The following is a 17,536-nucleotide window of genomic DNA, read 5'->3' on the forward strand; positions in this document are numbered from 1 at the left end:
AAGATAAAACATTGTAAAATATCATTAAATCTGAAAGCTACCTGTTTTCATTTTTCTACTCCTTGACCTAACTTTTTCAACATGGCATTAATAATCCAAAGGCTAACTTATATATCTGCTTCGTCCATTAAATGCTAGGAAATAAATAAAAACAAAAAAACAAAAAGGGCAAGTAATTTCAAGAAGTACAAACCTGTAACTCAAGGCAAGAAAAGCTTCGTCTTGGAATTACCCCCTTGAGTTACATATCCTTTCTTATTCCCAGCAAGGCTTTCAAAAGATCAAGTAAGTAAACTGTCACAATACTAACTGTGATGAGAATTCAGAGGTAAGTTTAATGGTCACTCGTTTTTGGTCCCAAAAACTTTATAAAAATGGAAGTGCTCTAAAATAAACACTGTGTAGATTTTCCTTTTAAACTCTGTATTGAATACTCCAGGATACCTAGTGAGGAGAAAAGACCTTAAACTTGATTTAGTTCCTTTTACCTCCCCATAATTATGGAACCCACCCGTGCAGCCATACCAAATTTTCAGGTGCCCAGTGTGTACAGAAAAAAAAGTTTGTGATTTTTCTTTAATAAGGAGAAAAAAAAGGCGTCTATATTTTTCTGAAGCTTTACTTCAGATTATTTCCCTTTCCTAATATCTGAGAAAGCCATATAATAAACTATTAACAGATGATACCCATATTGTTAATATGAATTAAATATGCCATTAAAAAATATGACTGGTCATCATTTATGCACAAACTAGAAAATCCCATGGACAGAGGAGCCTGGTAGGCTGCAGTCCATGAGGTCGCTAAGAGTCGGAGACGACTGAGCAACTTGATTTTCACTTTCAGTTTCATGTATTGGAGAAGGAAATGGCAACCCACTCCAGTGTTCTTGCCTGGAGAATCCCAGGGACGAGGGAGCCTGGTGGGCTGCCGTCTATGGGGTCGCACAGAGTCAGACATGACTGAAGTGACTTAGCAGTAGCAGCAGTATACTTTTAAAGCCAAGGCTGATCACAGACATGTTAATGCAGACCTGACCAATCACTATTGCTCTATTAAGTCATTCACCCATAAGTAAGCAAGATACCTTCTGGAAAGAATCTTCATCTGTTATATCATAAACTAAAATAGCTCCATTTGAATCTCTGTAGTAAATTGGACCCAATGCGTGGAATCTCTCTTGACCTGCTGTATCCTAAATAAAGCAACAAACGTTTGTTAGACCAGAAGAAAAAATATATCTATTATTTAAACTACAGTGAGCTTCTGATTAATTAAAAACTAGGGTATAAAGTTATAGATAACCCCAAAACACTGTTAAAATAAACAAGCTATAAAAATTTTTAAGTAAGGTTATAATTAATATTTAATGTTTTACTGTTTTGTAAAGGTTACTTCTCCTCTCCCCAACCCTCCTCCTCAGCAATCTTTCCCACCCTTGCTAAAAAGCCAGTTCAGTTGCCAAAGGGCTGGAATGACCACAATGGCTTTATAACCTAGAACAGGCTTGGCCCTGAATTTAAGATCTCCACAGAGAGAGGAGACAAGGAGAAAGAACGCGCACCAGGGCCACCTGGCGGTGATGCCTTAGTGCACTGTCCTTGCCCTGGTCTCCACCAGCCACTCCCTTGGAAGGTTAGGACATGGAGACGGGGGGATAAAGGCAAGACAGCCTGTCCACCTCTTTCTCTGAAATGGAATCCCTTGAGTTCACCTTCTCCAGTTGAAAAGTTATGACAGCACTATTCATGTATAACAAGTGTATTCAAGATAAAATTCTTAGCCAGATTTTAGGGGAAAAAGATGTTTAATTAAAAAAAAAAGATTTTGGCTAACCCTGAGTTAACTAAAACAATAAAAATCCAGAAATTCAAATTCTTATTTCTTAAGCCAATTAGTTATTAGAGTATGAAGAACAGGTAAAGGCCTTCACTCATACAGCTGAAAACGTTAACTTACCCATATAGCAAGATTTACTCTCTTCCCACCAATATTTAACTTCTTTGTTAAGAATGATGCCTAAAAAAAGAGAGATATACATTAAATGATGTTTCACATAAAACTTATCCTAAAAAATATAGATGAATGAATCACATCATATGAAACAAGTTATCTGGGAGAAAAAGTAATCATTGAGTTTTTATTAATAACTAAACATTGTTTCCACTGAAAACAGAACATTATTTTTATTCTAAGAAAAAGATGTTTTATGAACACAAGTTATAAAAAGTACCCAAGAGCTGGTAATTAAATGTTTTCTTAGTTTTTTTCCCCTCATTAAAACATTTTCTTAGCATTTAATTTGATGCCACCTAACCTACTCATTATAGAAAGAGTCTAAGACTACTAAGATGAGATAAAAGAAATATTTACTGGTGTTTACTTAGCCGTATGAGTACCATTACTACTGGAAAATTTTCTGCCATTATTTTGCAATTCAATTATTTAAACTAAAGCTAATAACTATACCAGGTACTATCACAGAAATGAAAGAAAACAGTTCCAGCTTTCAAAGAGCTTATAGTTCCACTGCAAATATTAAAATGTAAAGATAATGGTTAAAGTGGAGGGTCTTGCTAAGTACACTATAAAGAAAATGCTGAGAAAGGAGTGTAAAGCTTGCCTGGATAAGTCACAGAAGGCTTCAGAAAGAAAGTAATGAGCTCCTCTTTATGAGTAGTAAGGGTTTTTCCTGACAGACAGGTGAAACCACTGAAGCCTGAAACATGTAACTCCCCATGCCACAGGAAACTCCAAGTTGGTCTGGTGTATGCCAGAGATGAAGCTCTAAAGTTAGGAAAAGGTTGAATCAAAAAAACCTGCAACTCTAAAGGTATGGACTTAACCTTGTGGGTCGCAATAAAAGCTGCTTCAAGACTGGCACCCCACTCCAGTACTCTTGCCTGGAAAATCCCATGGATGGAGGAGCCTGGTGGGCTGCCATCCATGGGGTCGCTAAGAGTCGCACACGACTGAGTGATTTCACTTTCACTTTTATGCATTGGAGAAGGAAATGGCAACCCACTCCAGTGTTCTTGCCTGGAGAATCCCAGGGACAGGGGAGCCTGGTGGGCTGCCGTCTATGGGGTCACACAGAGTCGAACACAACTGAAGTGACTTAGCAGCAGCAGCAGCAAGACTCTAGACAAGGTTTTTGCTTTTTCTTTTTAACGTATACAGTCAGGTATATTTGTGGACGGCTGAGTATTGCTCAGAGAAGGTGATGGCACCCCCACTCCAGTGATCTTGCCTGGAAAACCCCATGGGCGGAGGAGCCTGGTAGGCTGCAGTCCATGGGCTTGCAAAGAGTCAGACAGGACTGAGCGACTTCACTTTCACTTTTATGCATTGGAGAAGGAAATGGCAAACCCACTCCAGTGTTCTTGCCTGGAGAATCCCAAGGACAGCGGAGCCTGGTGGGCTGCCGTCTATGGGGTCGCACAGAGTTGGACACGACTAAAGAGACTCAGCAGCAGCAGCAGCAGCAGTGTATTGCTCTGTATCCCCTTTGTGTGTTCACAGTGCACACTAAAGAGTCCGCCAAAAGACTGGCTAATTGTATTTATACAAGTATTTCCCAAATTCATTTGAGTTCTTTTTCCCTAAAGAAACACCTAACTCATCCAAAGAAGTAAATGTTAGGAAATAATACTGTTAACAATGAACAATCAATGAAGGGTTTTTAAGCAGTGAGAACATATAAAATCTGTATTTTTAAGAGAATGACTATGATAGGAAGAAAGACAGGACTAGACTTGGAAGACAGGAGGCTATTTTAAAGCTGGAAAGAAAGGCATAAAGGGCCTGAATTAAATGCATGAAGATAGAAAAGAAGAGGATAAAATCAAGACTAACTGAAGAGGGAATATAATCAGAAACCTGAGTCGGTTGACATGTTTAAAAAAGGAACAAAGAGCCAAGTTCAAAGCTATGCAGAGATTATCACATTTAAGTGTATCAATACAAAAGAAAGTGCAGAGATGGAAAGTAAAACAGATAAAAAGGCTAGGATGGTGAATTCTTGATATTACTGAAGGAGAAAGAACCTAGATTTCAGGAAGGACTTTCTACTGTATATATACTAAGGAAAACTAAAAACTAAGAAAAGGCCACTAGATTGAATGATTAACTAAGGAATCCAGATACAAAGGAATCACAAACAGCAGAGGTCAAATCCAGGAATGTCTACCTTCATTTTATTAAATAAAACAGAGGTTATATAGAAAAGGGCATAATATTTAATTCAATGGCAAAACAACAAAGGAAATAACTTAGAAAATGAGAAGACCAAATACATGTTATATACAATAAATATGAATGAAGGAATATTTCCCACTCATAGCTTAAGGGTTAAGAATATCAACTTTGAAGCAGAACTTTGGATTTGAATCTCAGCTTTGCCACTTATCAGTTGTGTAATTTATTAGAACTCAACCATCTGCCCTATTTCACTATCAATGTTATATAAAGAAACTCAAAATCTGACTCCTATACAAATGTTTGAAGTAAACTTAAATGCCCCTCTCTCTTCTTTTGAACATATTTAAAGTTAAACTGATCTTCCCTCCAAAATTGGCTTTCCATTGTAACATTAGTATTTTGATCACACTCTCCAAGTCACTGAGGTTTAGCATCTCAGGAATATCATCATTGAATAGTCTTCCTTCCCTGTCATCCCATAATCCAAAAAACTGATCAAGTCTTGTCTTCATATTCCCTCTGGAGTTCTATGACCACCAGTCTCATATTAAGTCATAATATAAATACCTTTGGTCTCACCTCACACTCTGGTTCTCTAGTCTACATGTCACATTATCTTCCTCAAACCCCGAATATTTTATTAAAAATAAAAACAAGCAAACAAACAAAAACAAAAAGCCCTTACCACATCCACAGCTGAGTTCTCTAATAGTTATCACTTTACATTAGTATACTTGAACTATATCCTGCTGGCAGCTAATACCATAAAAGCCTTTTGTCAAGAGTTTTGTGGGGATTTCTCCACAGTGGGGAGTGAATTATAGCTGGGAAAGCTCCATCATTTCCTTTCTACCATTCCTTCTGAAACTTACCATCACTTACCACAGTGAGTTGAGAGACAGTGCTAAGTCTCTCCTAAGGAACCATGTATGTATAGAACAATTTTATGGAAAGAGTGCTCATCAGAGCATTGATTCTTTAAAAAAGAAAGAAAATGGAAAGAAATAACCTAAGTGTCCATCACTAGGCAATTCTTTAAAAAATATACAAATGTACCCCATCAATATGGTGAGACACTACACAGTCATTTCTAGTGCTACTGCTAATACCAGCTAACAGTTAGTGAATGCTTATCTTTCACCAAGTACTGTGCAATGCACTTTTTACAAAGTCATTCATAAGCTTCTCCTTTATGAAAGTCAGGGAGCCCTATTACAGAAATAAAAATCTCAAACCCTTATCTTTGTATCCAAGGACCTCCACCATTTGTCCACACCTATCTTCCTAGAAAGCTTCCAGTATTCAGAGTCTATACTATATATTTCCTCCAATCCTGTTTGTTCATAAAATTCCTCTCTAACTTGGGCCTATTCTTTATTTTCTATCTTAATCGCATCTCTCCAAGACCAGTTCATAGACCTATAATCTTCTTTGAATTTTTAAACTGTCTCATACCACCCATACAGCCCACACTGGATTTCTCCATGCAGCAGAACTTTAGGGAACCTAATCTTACAATATACAGCACATACCACCTCATAAAAGTTATCTTTTCATGGGTATAAGTATTCTCTTAACTAGATTACATATTTTTATTTATTTAACACTTTCACAGTGCTTACAATGAAATGGGCAGTGTTTTAAATACTTTTCAATATTAATTCACTTCTCGTAAAACTCTGTGATTAGATATAGTTATTATCCAAATATTATAAAAGTGGAAACAGAGACAAAGGAATGTTAAGTATCTTGTTCGAGGTCACAAGCGACAGAGTAGGATTTGCAGTCTAGGCGGTCTGGCTCCAGACATGACTCATACTGTGCTGTGGTGCCTCTCAGACTGGGAGGTGAACGAACACTTCTCTAACAGAGGGGCAGGGGGAAGCGCAGTGCTGCCCACAGCAGACTTGCAAATGTTGTTACTGTAGATGAATTCATTTACACTCTGCCTGGTAGAACTCAATTTATGTAAAAGATATGTTTCGAAAAGTTTCCTTATAAACCAAATTATTTTAACTCAAATATGTGATGCACCAGGAAAGCACATTATAATACGGTACTCGCTAAATCTTTTCTTTCTGCCTTCGTAACAAAAAAACTTAAATCCCTCTCTATGGAAAGAGTCCTTCTGTAATACAAATCATCTCATTTTATATAAATCCTAAATTCTTAATATTTCATAGATATTTTCTTAAAGAACAAACATCTTCTGTTTTAAAAACAATTATAGGTAGGTGAGAATAAAGCTGAAAGATTTTACATGACATCAAGAGAGCAGCAAATGATCAGAAGGTTGAAACCTCTTCCCCCCGCCCCCCGCAACTACCTCTATGAGGCATACTTAATTTTGCCAAGCTACTGAGATACCATTCGTGGTCATGTAATACTCTGGGGCAGAGGTTCTTAATTCTGTTACATGGTAGTAAAAATGGGAGGGAGGTATAATCATGGACTGCTTTCAGAATCAGATAAAAGCCATGAACCCACTCAACACTCAAGAAAACTGTTTATATGCATTTATCAGAATATCCAAAAAAAATTTTTTTTTCACACACTTTCCTAAGGGATAAAGCCCTGGCAACATCTCAGTGAAAGAACCCTATTGAGAAAGAGAAGGGGAGAGTGGCATAAACAATGTCAATTCAAAGGTTTCGAGGAATATGGGAAGGAAAAAAAAAATAACATACCATGTGCCACCACGCTTCGTCTTTCTCATTTTATCTTTGTATTAATAACAACCCTGTGAAGTAGGCAATTAGCCCTATTTTACAGGTGTGAATCCGAGACTTAAAGAAATACAGTGACTCACCCAAGGTCAGACAACTCAGTCAGGTACCGCAGTGGGCGGAAGGCTGTCTGACTCCACGGTGCTTTTCCCACTGCACAAAGCTGCCTATTCTAGAACACAATCACGTTCTTAACCTGGCTTTCCTCCACTCGGACTAAGTGCTCTTAGACACCAACTCATCTCCCAAAATATTCTCAGGGTAGCCACAAACAATGAGAATCAAAGCAATGGTGTATTTCTCACTTTAATCCTGCAAACCCTGAGGTGTATGTGTTTGTGTGTGTGCGTGCATTCAGCGAGCTCAGCTGCTCGGTCATGTCCGACTCTGCGACCCTGTGGACTGCAGCCTGCCAGGGTCCTCTGTCTATAGAATTATCACCAACAAGAATACTGGAGCAGGCTGTCATTTCCTACTCCAGGGGCTCTTCCAGACCCCGAAATCAAACCCACCTCTCTTGCACTTTCTGCACTGGCAGGTGGATTCTTCACCAGTGCACCTCCTGAAAACCCTGAGTTACAGCATCACTATTTCTTCTAATTCCAAAGATTTCATCTTCCACATTTTCGGTGCATTAGAGACTTATCAATCTTATTAGACATCTGTCATTCGCAACTGATGCTTATTTACCCAGCATTTTATTTGAAGTCACGGTGGGTATTTTTTTAATCTGTATTTTTAAAAAATGCTTATAGGTGAGATATAATAAGAATAAATTGCATTTGCCAATTGAAACTCTTTCCATAACTGGATTCATAGAAGTTTTAATGTTTGTTGTTGGCCAAACCACTTGTTATTTTGGCAAAACAAAATACCTAGTGCAGTACAGTAACAACTGTAGACAAATACTCAACTGTCTTTATCTAAATTTTATAGACTTTCCAGTTACATTATTTTCGCTACAGTTACAAACACTGTTTCCAGCTTAAGGATTTAAAGTATCTATTGGGAGTTCCCTAGCAGTCCAGGGGTTAAGACTTGGTGCTTTCATTGCCCCGGTCCTCCAGGGGTTAAGACCAGGGACTAAGATTATGTAAGTGGGGCTGGGAGGGGCGGGGCGAATCCACTGACTACTTTCAACTGAAGCCAGGGACATGAAAGGGTTCAGTCAGATAACTCATAAAATGAGTCCTCTGTAGCAAGGCAATAAAAATGAGCTACCAGAAAAACAAGATGAATTTCTACAAGGTCAAAATCATGTTACAGCATATAAAGGTAACAAATCAACATGATATACAACTTAAGTTTATAAAATGCTATATATCAAATATTTTTAATTTAAAGAAAGAAAGAAAACTAAGCTGGGTGCTTGAATATCTCATTTATCTTTAGCTTCTATAAAGAGATATTATAATCAGTTTAGAGTCCAAGTAAATACTTTGAAGAGTCAAAAAGTCACTTCTAAGGATTAGCTCAAAACATACCAGCAGAAAATAAAAGTTAGATATAGAATAGCTATATGTTAGACATTCAAAGCAATAATTCAGAAAAACTCTTCTTAAAAAAAAAAAATCATCCACCCTTCCATAGCCCACATATATCTAGTAAAATACTGAGGGGAAAAAGGAAAGATTTCTACTATGGTATTTTATAAAGATATTGTAAACAAATTGGCTGAACCTTCTAAGTGGTTTCCAGTACTACCTTAGAAGGTCTTTCAGACATTTGAAACATTAATCTTATAAACAAGGAAATTAAGATTCCTAGCTGAGTATAAAGCTAACTGCTAGAATCTGAACGCCAAGTGTTGCATTCAGAGGTTAAGGTGGAGGTTAAGGTGTATGAATAATTTTTTAAAAAGTAGCTGACTGAGCTTAAGAAAAAAACAGTACACTATCACTATACACAGGACCTCAGAAATCTAACCTACATGTTCGTTTTCTCACTTACAGCACTGCTTTGCTAATCAAATGGCAGGCACCTCCCTAGACTTCAGGAGGCAGACAGGTGGAATTCCAGTTAGAGTTCTACAAGGAAAGATGATGGATGGTTCTGCTTATGAAAAATGTTACTTTTTACAGACGAGACTAGTGGTAAAAGGCATTTAAGTCAGAGTGCAGTCTTACAATAAGGGAGAAAGAGAGTTTCAGCTGAAGAAAAGGAAGTGACTACCCAAGAGCACAAGTACAGAGAGAAACAAAGACAACCAAAATCACACAACCATTTAAGAAGAAAGAAGAAAGTTAACAGATGGTCAAAATATCTTTCTCATCTTTACTTTCCCCAGCTGGCACAATGACATGGAACAGGTATGAAATAACAATTCTTGAATTTAACTGCTTAGGTTCAACAATTAAATTCCAGAGACAAAGCAGTAAGTCCCTCACCCCAACTGTCTTTCTTGTCTGTGTCAAGTTTAACACAGCCCAAAACAATGAAGAAATCACAGAAGGAAGCTTGGGGACTTTATATAAGCTCAAGCTTTCTTGGTAAGCCAGCTAAAGGATCTTGAGTCCTCGGAGAGCTCACCTACAACATTACTTCATAATTATCAGTAACCTAGGAGGAGGTCTTTGACCTCTATGCCAAAGCCTTTGTGTGGATCACAATAAACTGGAAAATTCTTCAAGAGATGGGAATACCAGACTACCTGACCTGCCTCCTGAGAAACCTATATGCAGGTCAGGAAGCAACAGTTAGACCTGGACATGGAACAACAGACTGGTTCCAAATAGGTAAGGGAGTACGTCAAGGCTGTATATTGTCACCCTGCTTATTTAACTTCTATGCAGAATACATCATGAGAAACGCTGGGCTGGAAGCACAAACTGGAATCAAGATTGCCAGGAGAAATATCAATAACCTCAGATATGCAGATGACACCCCCCTTATGGCAGAAAATGAAGAGGAACTAAAAAGCCTCTTTATGAAAGTGAAAGAGGAGAGTGAAAAAGTTGGTTTACAGCTCAACATTCAGAAAACGAAGATCATGACATCTGGTCCCATCACTTCATGGCAAATAGATGGGGAAACAGTGTCACACTTTATTTTTGGGGGGCTCCAAAATCACCGCAGATGGTGACTGCAGCCATGAAATTAAAAGATGCTTACTCCTTGGAAGGAAAGTTATGAGCAACCTAGATAGCATATTCAAAAGCAGAGATATTACTTTGCCAACAAAAGTCCTCCTAGTCAAGGCTGTGGTTTTTCCAGTGGTCATGTATGGATGTGAGAGTTGGACTGTGAAGAAAGCTGAGCACCGAAGAACTGATGCTTTTGAACTGTGGTGCTGGAGAAGACTCTTGAGAGTCCCTTGGACTGCAAGGAGATCCAACCAGTCCATCCTAAAGGAGATCAGTCCTGGGTGTTTATTGGAAGGACTGATGTTGAAGCTGAAACTCCAATACTTTGGCCTCCTCATGTGAAGAAGTGACTCATTGGAAAAGACCCTGTTGCTGGGAGGGATTGGGGGCAGGAGGAAAAGAGGACGACAGAGGGTGAGATGGCTGGATGGCATCACTGACTCGATGGACATGAGTTTGAGTAAACTCTGGAAGTTGGTGATGGACAGGGAGGCCTGGCGTGCTGCAATTCATGGGGTCGCAAAGAGTCATACACAACTGAGCGACTGAACTGAGGAGGAGGTCTGCAAAAAAGGAACAGTACTAAAAACACCGAAGCACAGCAAATGTTACAATTTTTAAAAATAAAAAAAGTGACCTTCCAGAAATGTCAAGCCTAGACAAACTCCAGAATGGATAATGAACAAATATGTATCTATGTATAAAAATATAAAAGCGAGCAGTCCCTCAGACTGCATGAGTTCTCAAAATAACTCATGTCAAATTAATCCCATCACCTTTCTGTCTGCGTCGCCTTTCTGTCTGCCTCACCTTTCTGTCTGCGTCGCCTTTCTGTCTGCATCACCCTGAAAGAAACCCACAGAAGTTAAGCGCCATTTACTCATCCCCAGGTGTTGCCAGTGGTAAAGAATCTGCGTCCCAGTGAAGGAGCTGCAACAGACACAAGTTCAATCCATGGGTGGCGAAGATCCCCTAGAGAAGGAAAGTGGCAACCCACTCCAGTATTCTTGCCTTAAAAATTCCATGGGCAGAAGACCCTTGTGTGCCACAGCCCATGGGGTCATAAAGAGTCAGACATGACTGAACGACCGAGCACACACACACAACTCACTCAACAGCTAACATTCATTCAACACTGTGCCAGGAGGTTCACATACTGTGGTTCTCTAACCCATATAAAAATCTTATCGTTGAGATTCTACAATTTCATGGATAAAGACCTAGCTTACAAACATGAGAATACCCTGCCAAAATCATGATAGCTAAAAGGTAGAAGCCAAAACTTCAAACTAACTTCAAAGTCCTGTCCCTTTTTACCACATCAGATAGTCTCCTACTGCAGAAAAAAAAAAATGCATCTTGTCTTCTGCAAGCATTTGACAAAGTATCTCATGATATCCCCTACAAGTAAGACTGATGTAGCAAGGGCAAAAAAAAAAAGAGTTGTAATGCTGGAATAGCCATTTTCATTGAAAGTTTCATGTCCACTAGGCAGTAGCCCATAGCAGTCAGTCTTGTTTTCTGTTTCCATCATCATTAGTATGTATTAACACTCCATTAGACTGTTGCGCAGTCACAAGGAAAGAAGGCTGTGGCCTGTGTTTGGTCTGGGAAAAGCCCCACCCTTAAAAGCAGAGACATTACTTTGCCAACAAAGGTCCATCTAGTCAAGGCTATGGTTTTTCCAGTGGTCATGTATGGATGTGAGAGTTGGACTGTGAAGAAAGCTCAGCACCGAAGAATTGATGCTTTTCAACTGTGGTGCTGGAGAAGACTCTTGCGAGTCCCTTGGACTGCAAGGAGATCCAATCAGTCCATCCTAAAGGAAATCAGTCCTGGGTGTTCTTTGGAAGGAATGATGCTGAAGCTGAAACTCCAATACTTTGGCCACCTCATACGAAGAGTTGACTCCTTGGAAAAGACCTTGATGCTGGGAGGGATTGGGGGCAGGAGGAGAAGGGGACAACAGAGGGTGAGATGGCTGGATGGCAACCGACTCGATGGACATGAGTTTGGGTGAACTCCAGGAGTTGGTGATGGACACGGAGGCCTGGCATGCTGTGATTCATGGGGTCGCAAACGCTCAGAGTTGGACACGACTGAGCGACTGAACTAGAAGGCAAGTCTAAAGAGAAACCCACCTCTGGCCCTGTGTCACTAGATTATAGAGACTTGTGAAGGGCTTTGTGCTTGGCCCCGGCTTGCCCTTTTCTTTCAGTCTATTAATGAGTGATGAGAACACTGAAGACAGTCTTACCAAATCTTCAGGTGAAAAGTTAAAATGGGTGCCTAATTACAGCCGTAGAGATCATGCCTTATTTTTATGGGCAGGGCCAGGACCCAATCTAGTGCCTAACCCACAGTAGCTCCATCAATGTTTCTTGAGCTACAGAATCAAAATTCAAAAGTATATTAACAGGCATTAAGCACTGGAGCAAACCTATCAAAGTTTAAACCCTATTTAATGGGTCAAATACATTGGAGGTTGGCGAGGAAGGGAACTACACAATGAAAGTAAAATGAATTTGAGGTATGTAGTCTTCCTTCGTCACTCTCTCCCTGCATCTCTCTTCCTTCCTTTCAACAAACAAAACTAAGACAGCAGGCCCAATATTAACCAGTGTGGCAGCCCCAAAACTCATAGGATCTTTTCAACTTCAGAGTTAGAAAAGGATTCTCCACAGGGGAGGTGATAGCCTACACTTCTTTGCACAGTTCAAACCACACTAAGAGTCATTTCTACAGCTTAAGCTATCAAATTTTAAGAAAAGAAGGCAATGATTAAATACCAAGTATCCAGAAGAGATGTCAAAATAATGATATGACTTAGAGGAGATCTAGTAAAAGGAACCAGAACTGTTTACCAAGAGAAGACAAAACTCAAGGTGATGTATAGCCATCTTCAACTATCAGAAGGGATGCCATGTATGACTAAGATTCAGAGAGCAGGGAAACAGATTTTGTCTCTAGACGCACAAAAACGAACAGGAAAGTAATCTGTCCAAAAATGAAACACACTTTTAATCTGTCCAAAAATGAAACACGCTATCTCAGGGTACATTGTTTTCCACCTTCTGTATCAGTTCATCTCACTTCCAAGCTGTTCAGACTGAAGTAGAAAATCACTTGACTGAAATATTAAACGAAAGACTGAAATAGTAAACCATGAACTATCTTAGGTTCCTTTCAGTCTTTAAAACAGGAATGTTTGACAGTGTACTTTGCAAGCAAAACACAAAGTATTTTACGAAGATAAGGAGTAGGTCATTCCTTTTGCTAAGTAAAAAGGGGAATTCTCTCTCTCACATCTTATGATGCATCAGTGCCTTTCCATTTGGAATGAAAGGCATACAAGAATCTCTCTGGGTCTCACTGAAATAAAATTTCTCTGAAAAGAGTGTTTAAAAAGATGAACTGATATCCGAGAGAAGGAGGCTGTATATAATGCTGTTTCCATGTTGGTACACAGCAAAAGCCTCAATTCTAGAACATAATCCAGATAATGTTTGTGATAGAGTTATATGCTATGCTTTTGATACTAGAGATCTAAGTAGATTGTAGAAGTTTCCTCTCAGATATTTTAAAAGTTGAGGATATTTTTGGAATGTATAATGTAAGTGTAATTTTTAGGCTGAAGGGCTAAATTATCTTTTTAAAAAATTAAGAGCTCAATTAAAATGGTCTTCTCTTTTCTCTAAGATCTGTAGCACAAAAGAAATCACTAAGGGGTGGTTTACCAACATCCAGAAACAGTGCTCCAAAAATTTAAATCTAAACTGGATTCAAATTTCAGCTTGAGAACCAAGACTTGGTAGCAATATGACGACCAACAAGTTACTCAACTTAATCATGCCTGTTTCAGCATCTGTAAAATGAGGCTAATAAAACTATCCACCTCACAGGCTGTTATAAGAATAGAAGAAAAGTATAATACTCAGCACAGTAAGAACTCACTAAATGTTAGCTATTATTATTACTTTACCTTAGTAAATTTTTAAATTTCCAACTGATCACAGGTATTTACCCTACAAATTTCCTTTATCTCTCTAGTAACACTCAACCATAATTATTAAAATTGTGTTAAGTGACCTTGTACAAAAATGCAAGGAAAAAAAAACAAAAACCCACCCAGGTTCCTGACATTCACTTTTTCAGATCGTATGCTTTATAAAGAAGTAAAAACAGAGGAGTAAAAATAGAACATGGGATCAGAGCATCTTTGTAAATTGTAGACTCAGTAGTTTAATAATAGCATCAAACATCTAAAGTCACAGTAATTAGAAAACTGCATTCTATCAAATAGTGTCCATGGACTTACACACTACACAATCACTAATTAAGATCTATTGTGGGGTAGTAATAATAAAGATGGCGAGCTTACACTGGGCCAGGTCCCACGTGTTTATGTATATTTGTCCTGACAACCGTATGAACTATACACTATTATTATGGCCATTTCAGCAGATCTAGAAAAACACGGGCACAGATAGGTTAATTCACTTGCCCTAAATCACATAGCTAGTTAAACGAAGAGAGGTGAAGACAATCAGTCCACTAGACTTGACTGCCTCTGATGAAACTGATCAGGGCGGACTCATTGGGTATTTTTGTTCTAACACGTGCAAACTGATTTCACGCCCGATTAAAGATTATATTTTAACACTTTTCTGACTAACAATGATGTATCTGCAAATGAAAGCTGGCCCTACATTTACAAGTAAAGAAAATAAATAGCAGCAGTAAAGCTGTTAGCTTGAGGACCAACTGTTGCCCAGTATTCATATGACGTTTCCATGTGAATATGGGTCGACCCGCATCGGTGAATGTAAGTGACCTACAAGTCAGACCCACGCAGGCTGCAATGGAACTGCGTAACCCTCAAATCCCTCCAGAGCGAAGAGTCTTGCTAATCGGCACCTTGTTCGAAGACAGGACAAAATGGAAGTTGCCCAAACACTTAGTCATCAGTAAGTGCTTAAGTTACACCATCACCTAGTTCGCAAAATCAAACCGGCCAGCTAAGTTCCTAATTCCGAAAGAAAGAAAAAGGGCTGACGCTCGGTTGACTGACTGCAGGGTGAAGGCACCTAGGGCTCAAGCGGAAGCGAGTCAGAGAGGAAAAACTAGCCCCCCGAGGGGGACCCCACCACATGCGCAGCCACTCTGGGGACCCCGGGGACTTTTCAGGGCCCTTCCACTTCTCTCCCGAGGGCCTGTCCCGTCTCCGGGCTGCCCCGACGACGCGTGTTGCCAGGGCGAGACCGCAAAGGCAATGCGCAGGCGGAGGGGACAGGCCTGGGACCTGGGCGCCCCGACGCAAGGACGCGGTGGCGAAGCCTCCCGCGGCGCGGCGGCGCAGGGCCCCCGGAACGCCGCCCCCGCGCCCGCGGCCCGCACCTGCAGGGTGGTGATGTGCTTGTCGTTGAACTTGTTCTCGCAGTAGCGCAGCACCAGCGACGTCTTCCCCACGCAGCCTTCCCCCAGCAGCACCGCCTTGAACGAGTAGGCTCGGCCCGCCGCCGCCCCGCCGCCGCCGGCCGCAGCCATCCCGTCGCGTCCCCGCCGCCCGAGCCCGAGCGCCGCGCCGAGGTCCCCACAGCCGCCGCGGCACCTTCACAGCCGCGGCCCGCGCAGCCACTCCGCCTCGGCGCCCCCCGCCCCGGGCGCCGTCCCCACTGCCGCCTCCGGGCGAGGCCTGCAAGCGCCGAGGGGAAAGTCCGATAGTGAAGGGCCCCGGGCACCACGTCAGGAACCTGGGGAGAGGCGAGGAGCGCCCGCTCTCCGCCTCCCTCTAATGGCGTCTCCTTCCTCCTACGTCACACGTCGGGTCACGTGACGGCCGCGGCGGGGGCGGGCCCCGGAGCGCGCCTGGGCGTGGGCGGGGCCTGCGGGCCCGAGCAGGACCCCGCGGGTCAGCTCCGGCGGAGCTCGGCTGTCTGCGGGCCGCCGGCTGTCTGCGAGCCGCCACCTCCCTACAGTTCGCGGGAGCCTGCGTGCAGTGAGGAATGAGGAATTTGAGGCGAGCCCAGCTCAGGGGAAATGTTCAAGTACACACTATTCTCGTTCTTGCCCAGGGATGTTCACGAGGCTAATGACCTCACCCTTCCGGAGGTCCCGGTAAAACGATTTTGCCAAGGTGCCCCCTCAGTATCTTGACAGTCTTTCTCTGCGGGATCCCAAATCCTAACTATTGAATTTCTTTCAGTTCCCCAGACCACCTGTGGACTCCTCCTTAAATTTCAGTGTCTCACCTTAAACCAGAAGGTTTCCCGGACCAGCCATCTTTTCCCCTGTCATTTCATCTCTCTCCCCCGCGGTGTATCTTTTCTAGCTCAGCTTACCATACTTCGTGGAAATTACTATGTTCAGTATTTGTCTTATTAGGCTATAGACTTCTTAAAGGCAAGAACTGTGTGAAACTTGCCCACCCTTGAGTTTTTGACCCCAGGTGCCAGACACATTACTAGTATTCTATAAATATTTGGGAAGGAATGAATAAATGATACTTCTTAGGCCATTATGCCTTGGTTTCCCATTTTTTCCTGTCTTTCATGAAGCTTTTTCCTCCATGAAACTGACATTCCATGTTGACTCCGCCTTGACAAACCTGTCTGATTTGATGATTTCCTCCTGTGCCTCCCCTTTCTTTCATGAAATAAGTTCTTCCGAGATACCATACCAGTGTTTCTAAAAGTTTGCAACCAGAAACCTGATGTCATCAAACATTCTTTTTCCTGAGACTCATCTTCCACTTCAAACCAAATAATCCATTCATTGATTCAATATAAATATTTGAAGGTGCCGCCCATATGCCAGGGACTGTGTTGAATAAGATACAATGCCTTGTCATTAAGAACTTACTGTTTAGCAGGAAAAGCAGAAACAGTCATTATTCAATTGAATGGTTTAATCTTTATAAAGCAGTTGTGAGTATTTGCAAATGTATATGGGGACCCAGGGGGTTTCCAGGTGGCGCTAGTGGTAAAGAAACTGCCTGCCAGTGCGGGAGAGGCTAGAAATGCCGGTTAGATCCCTGGGTGGGGAAGATACCCTGGAGTATGAACTGGCACCCCACTCCAGTATTCTTGCCTGGAAAATTCCATGGGCAGAGCAACCTGGTGGGCTGCAAAGAGTTGGACACGACTGAGCACACCACAGATAATGGGGACCCAACTGGTTTAGCCTACCAGGGAAAGCTGCTACCATTGGAAAGGTGTAATCTGTGTTAAGGGAGGTGAGCTCTGCAAGCAGAAAGAATAGCATGACCTACAGCCTTGAGATAGAGATGAAAACCAAGTAAGATAAGAATGCAGAGAACTTCAGATGAGACTAGTACGGACGCCAAGAATCAATACTGAAAGGACCTTTCAGCAAATGAAGGGTTTTAATTAAAGAGGTTGATATAATCAGATTTGATGTTTAAAGGATCTCTCTGGCTATAATTTGAAAAATGGATTGGAGAAAGATAATACTGCTTCAATTTATTTAGAATCAGCCAATAAAGAAACCTTATGTTTTTATAAAATA

At 41.1% G+C, this 17,536-nt stretch overlaps 1 protein-coding gene across 1 annotated transcript in view; it reads right to left on the reverse strand.

The window, feature by feature from the left end:
* RAB21 (RAB21, member RAS oncogene family) overlaps window positions 1-15,809 on the reverse strand; it is a 30,740-nt gene extending 14,931 nt beyond the window's left edge. The window contains exons 1-3 of the mRNA XM_040233881.1: window positions 15,407-15,809; window positions 1,960-2,019; window positions 1,088-1,195 (exon numbers count right to left, since the gene is read on the reverse strand). Coding sequence (XP_040089815.1) covers window positions 1,088-1,195; window positions 1,960-2,019; window positions 15,407-15,556 — 318 coding nt within the window. The 5' untranslated portion in view covers window positions 15,557-15,809. The remainder of the gene's footprint in view (window positions 1-1,087; window positions 1,196-1,959; window positions 2,020-15,406) is intronic.
* Window positions 15,810-17,536: the final 1,727 nt, after the last annotated feature.

Source organism: Oryx dammah, unplaced genomic scaffold (assembly GCF_014754425.2).
Source record: "Oryx dammah isolate SB20612 unplaced genomic scaffold, SCBI_Odam_1.1 HiC_scaffold_29, whole genome shotgun sequence".
NCBI lineage: Eukaryota > Metazoa > Chordata > Mammalia > Artiodactyla > Bovidae > Oryx > Oryx dammah.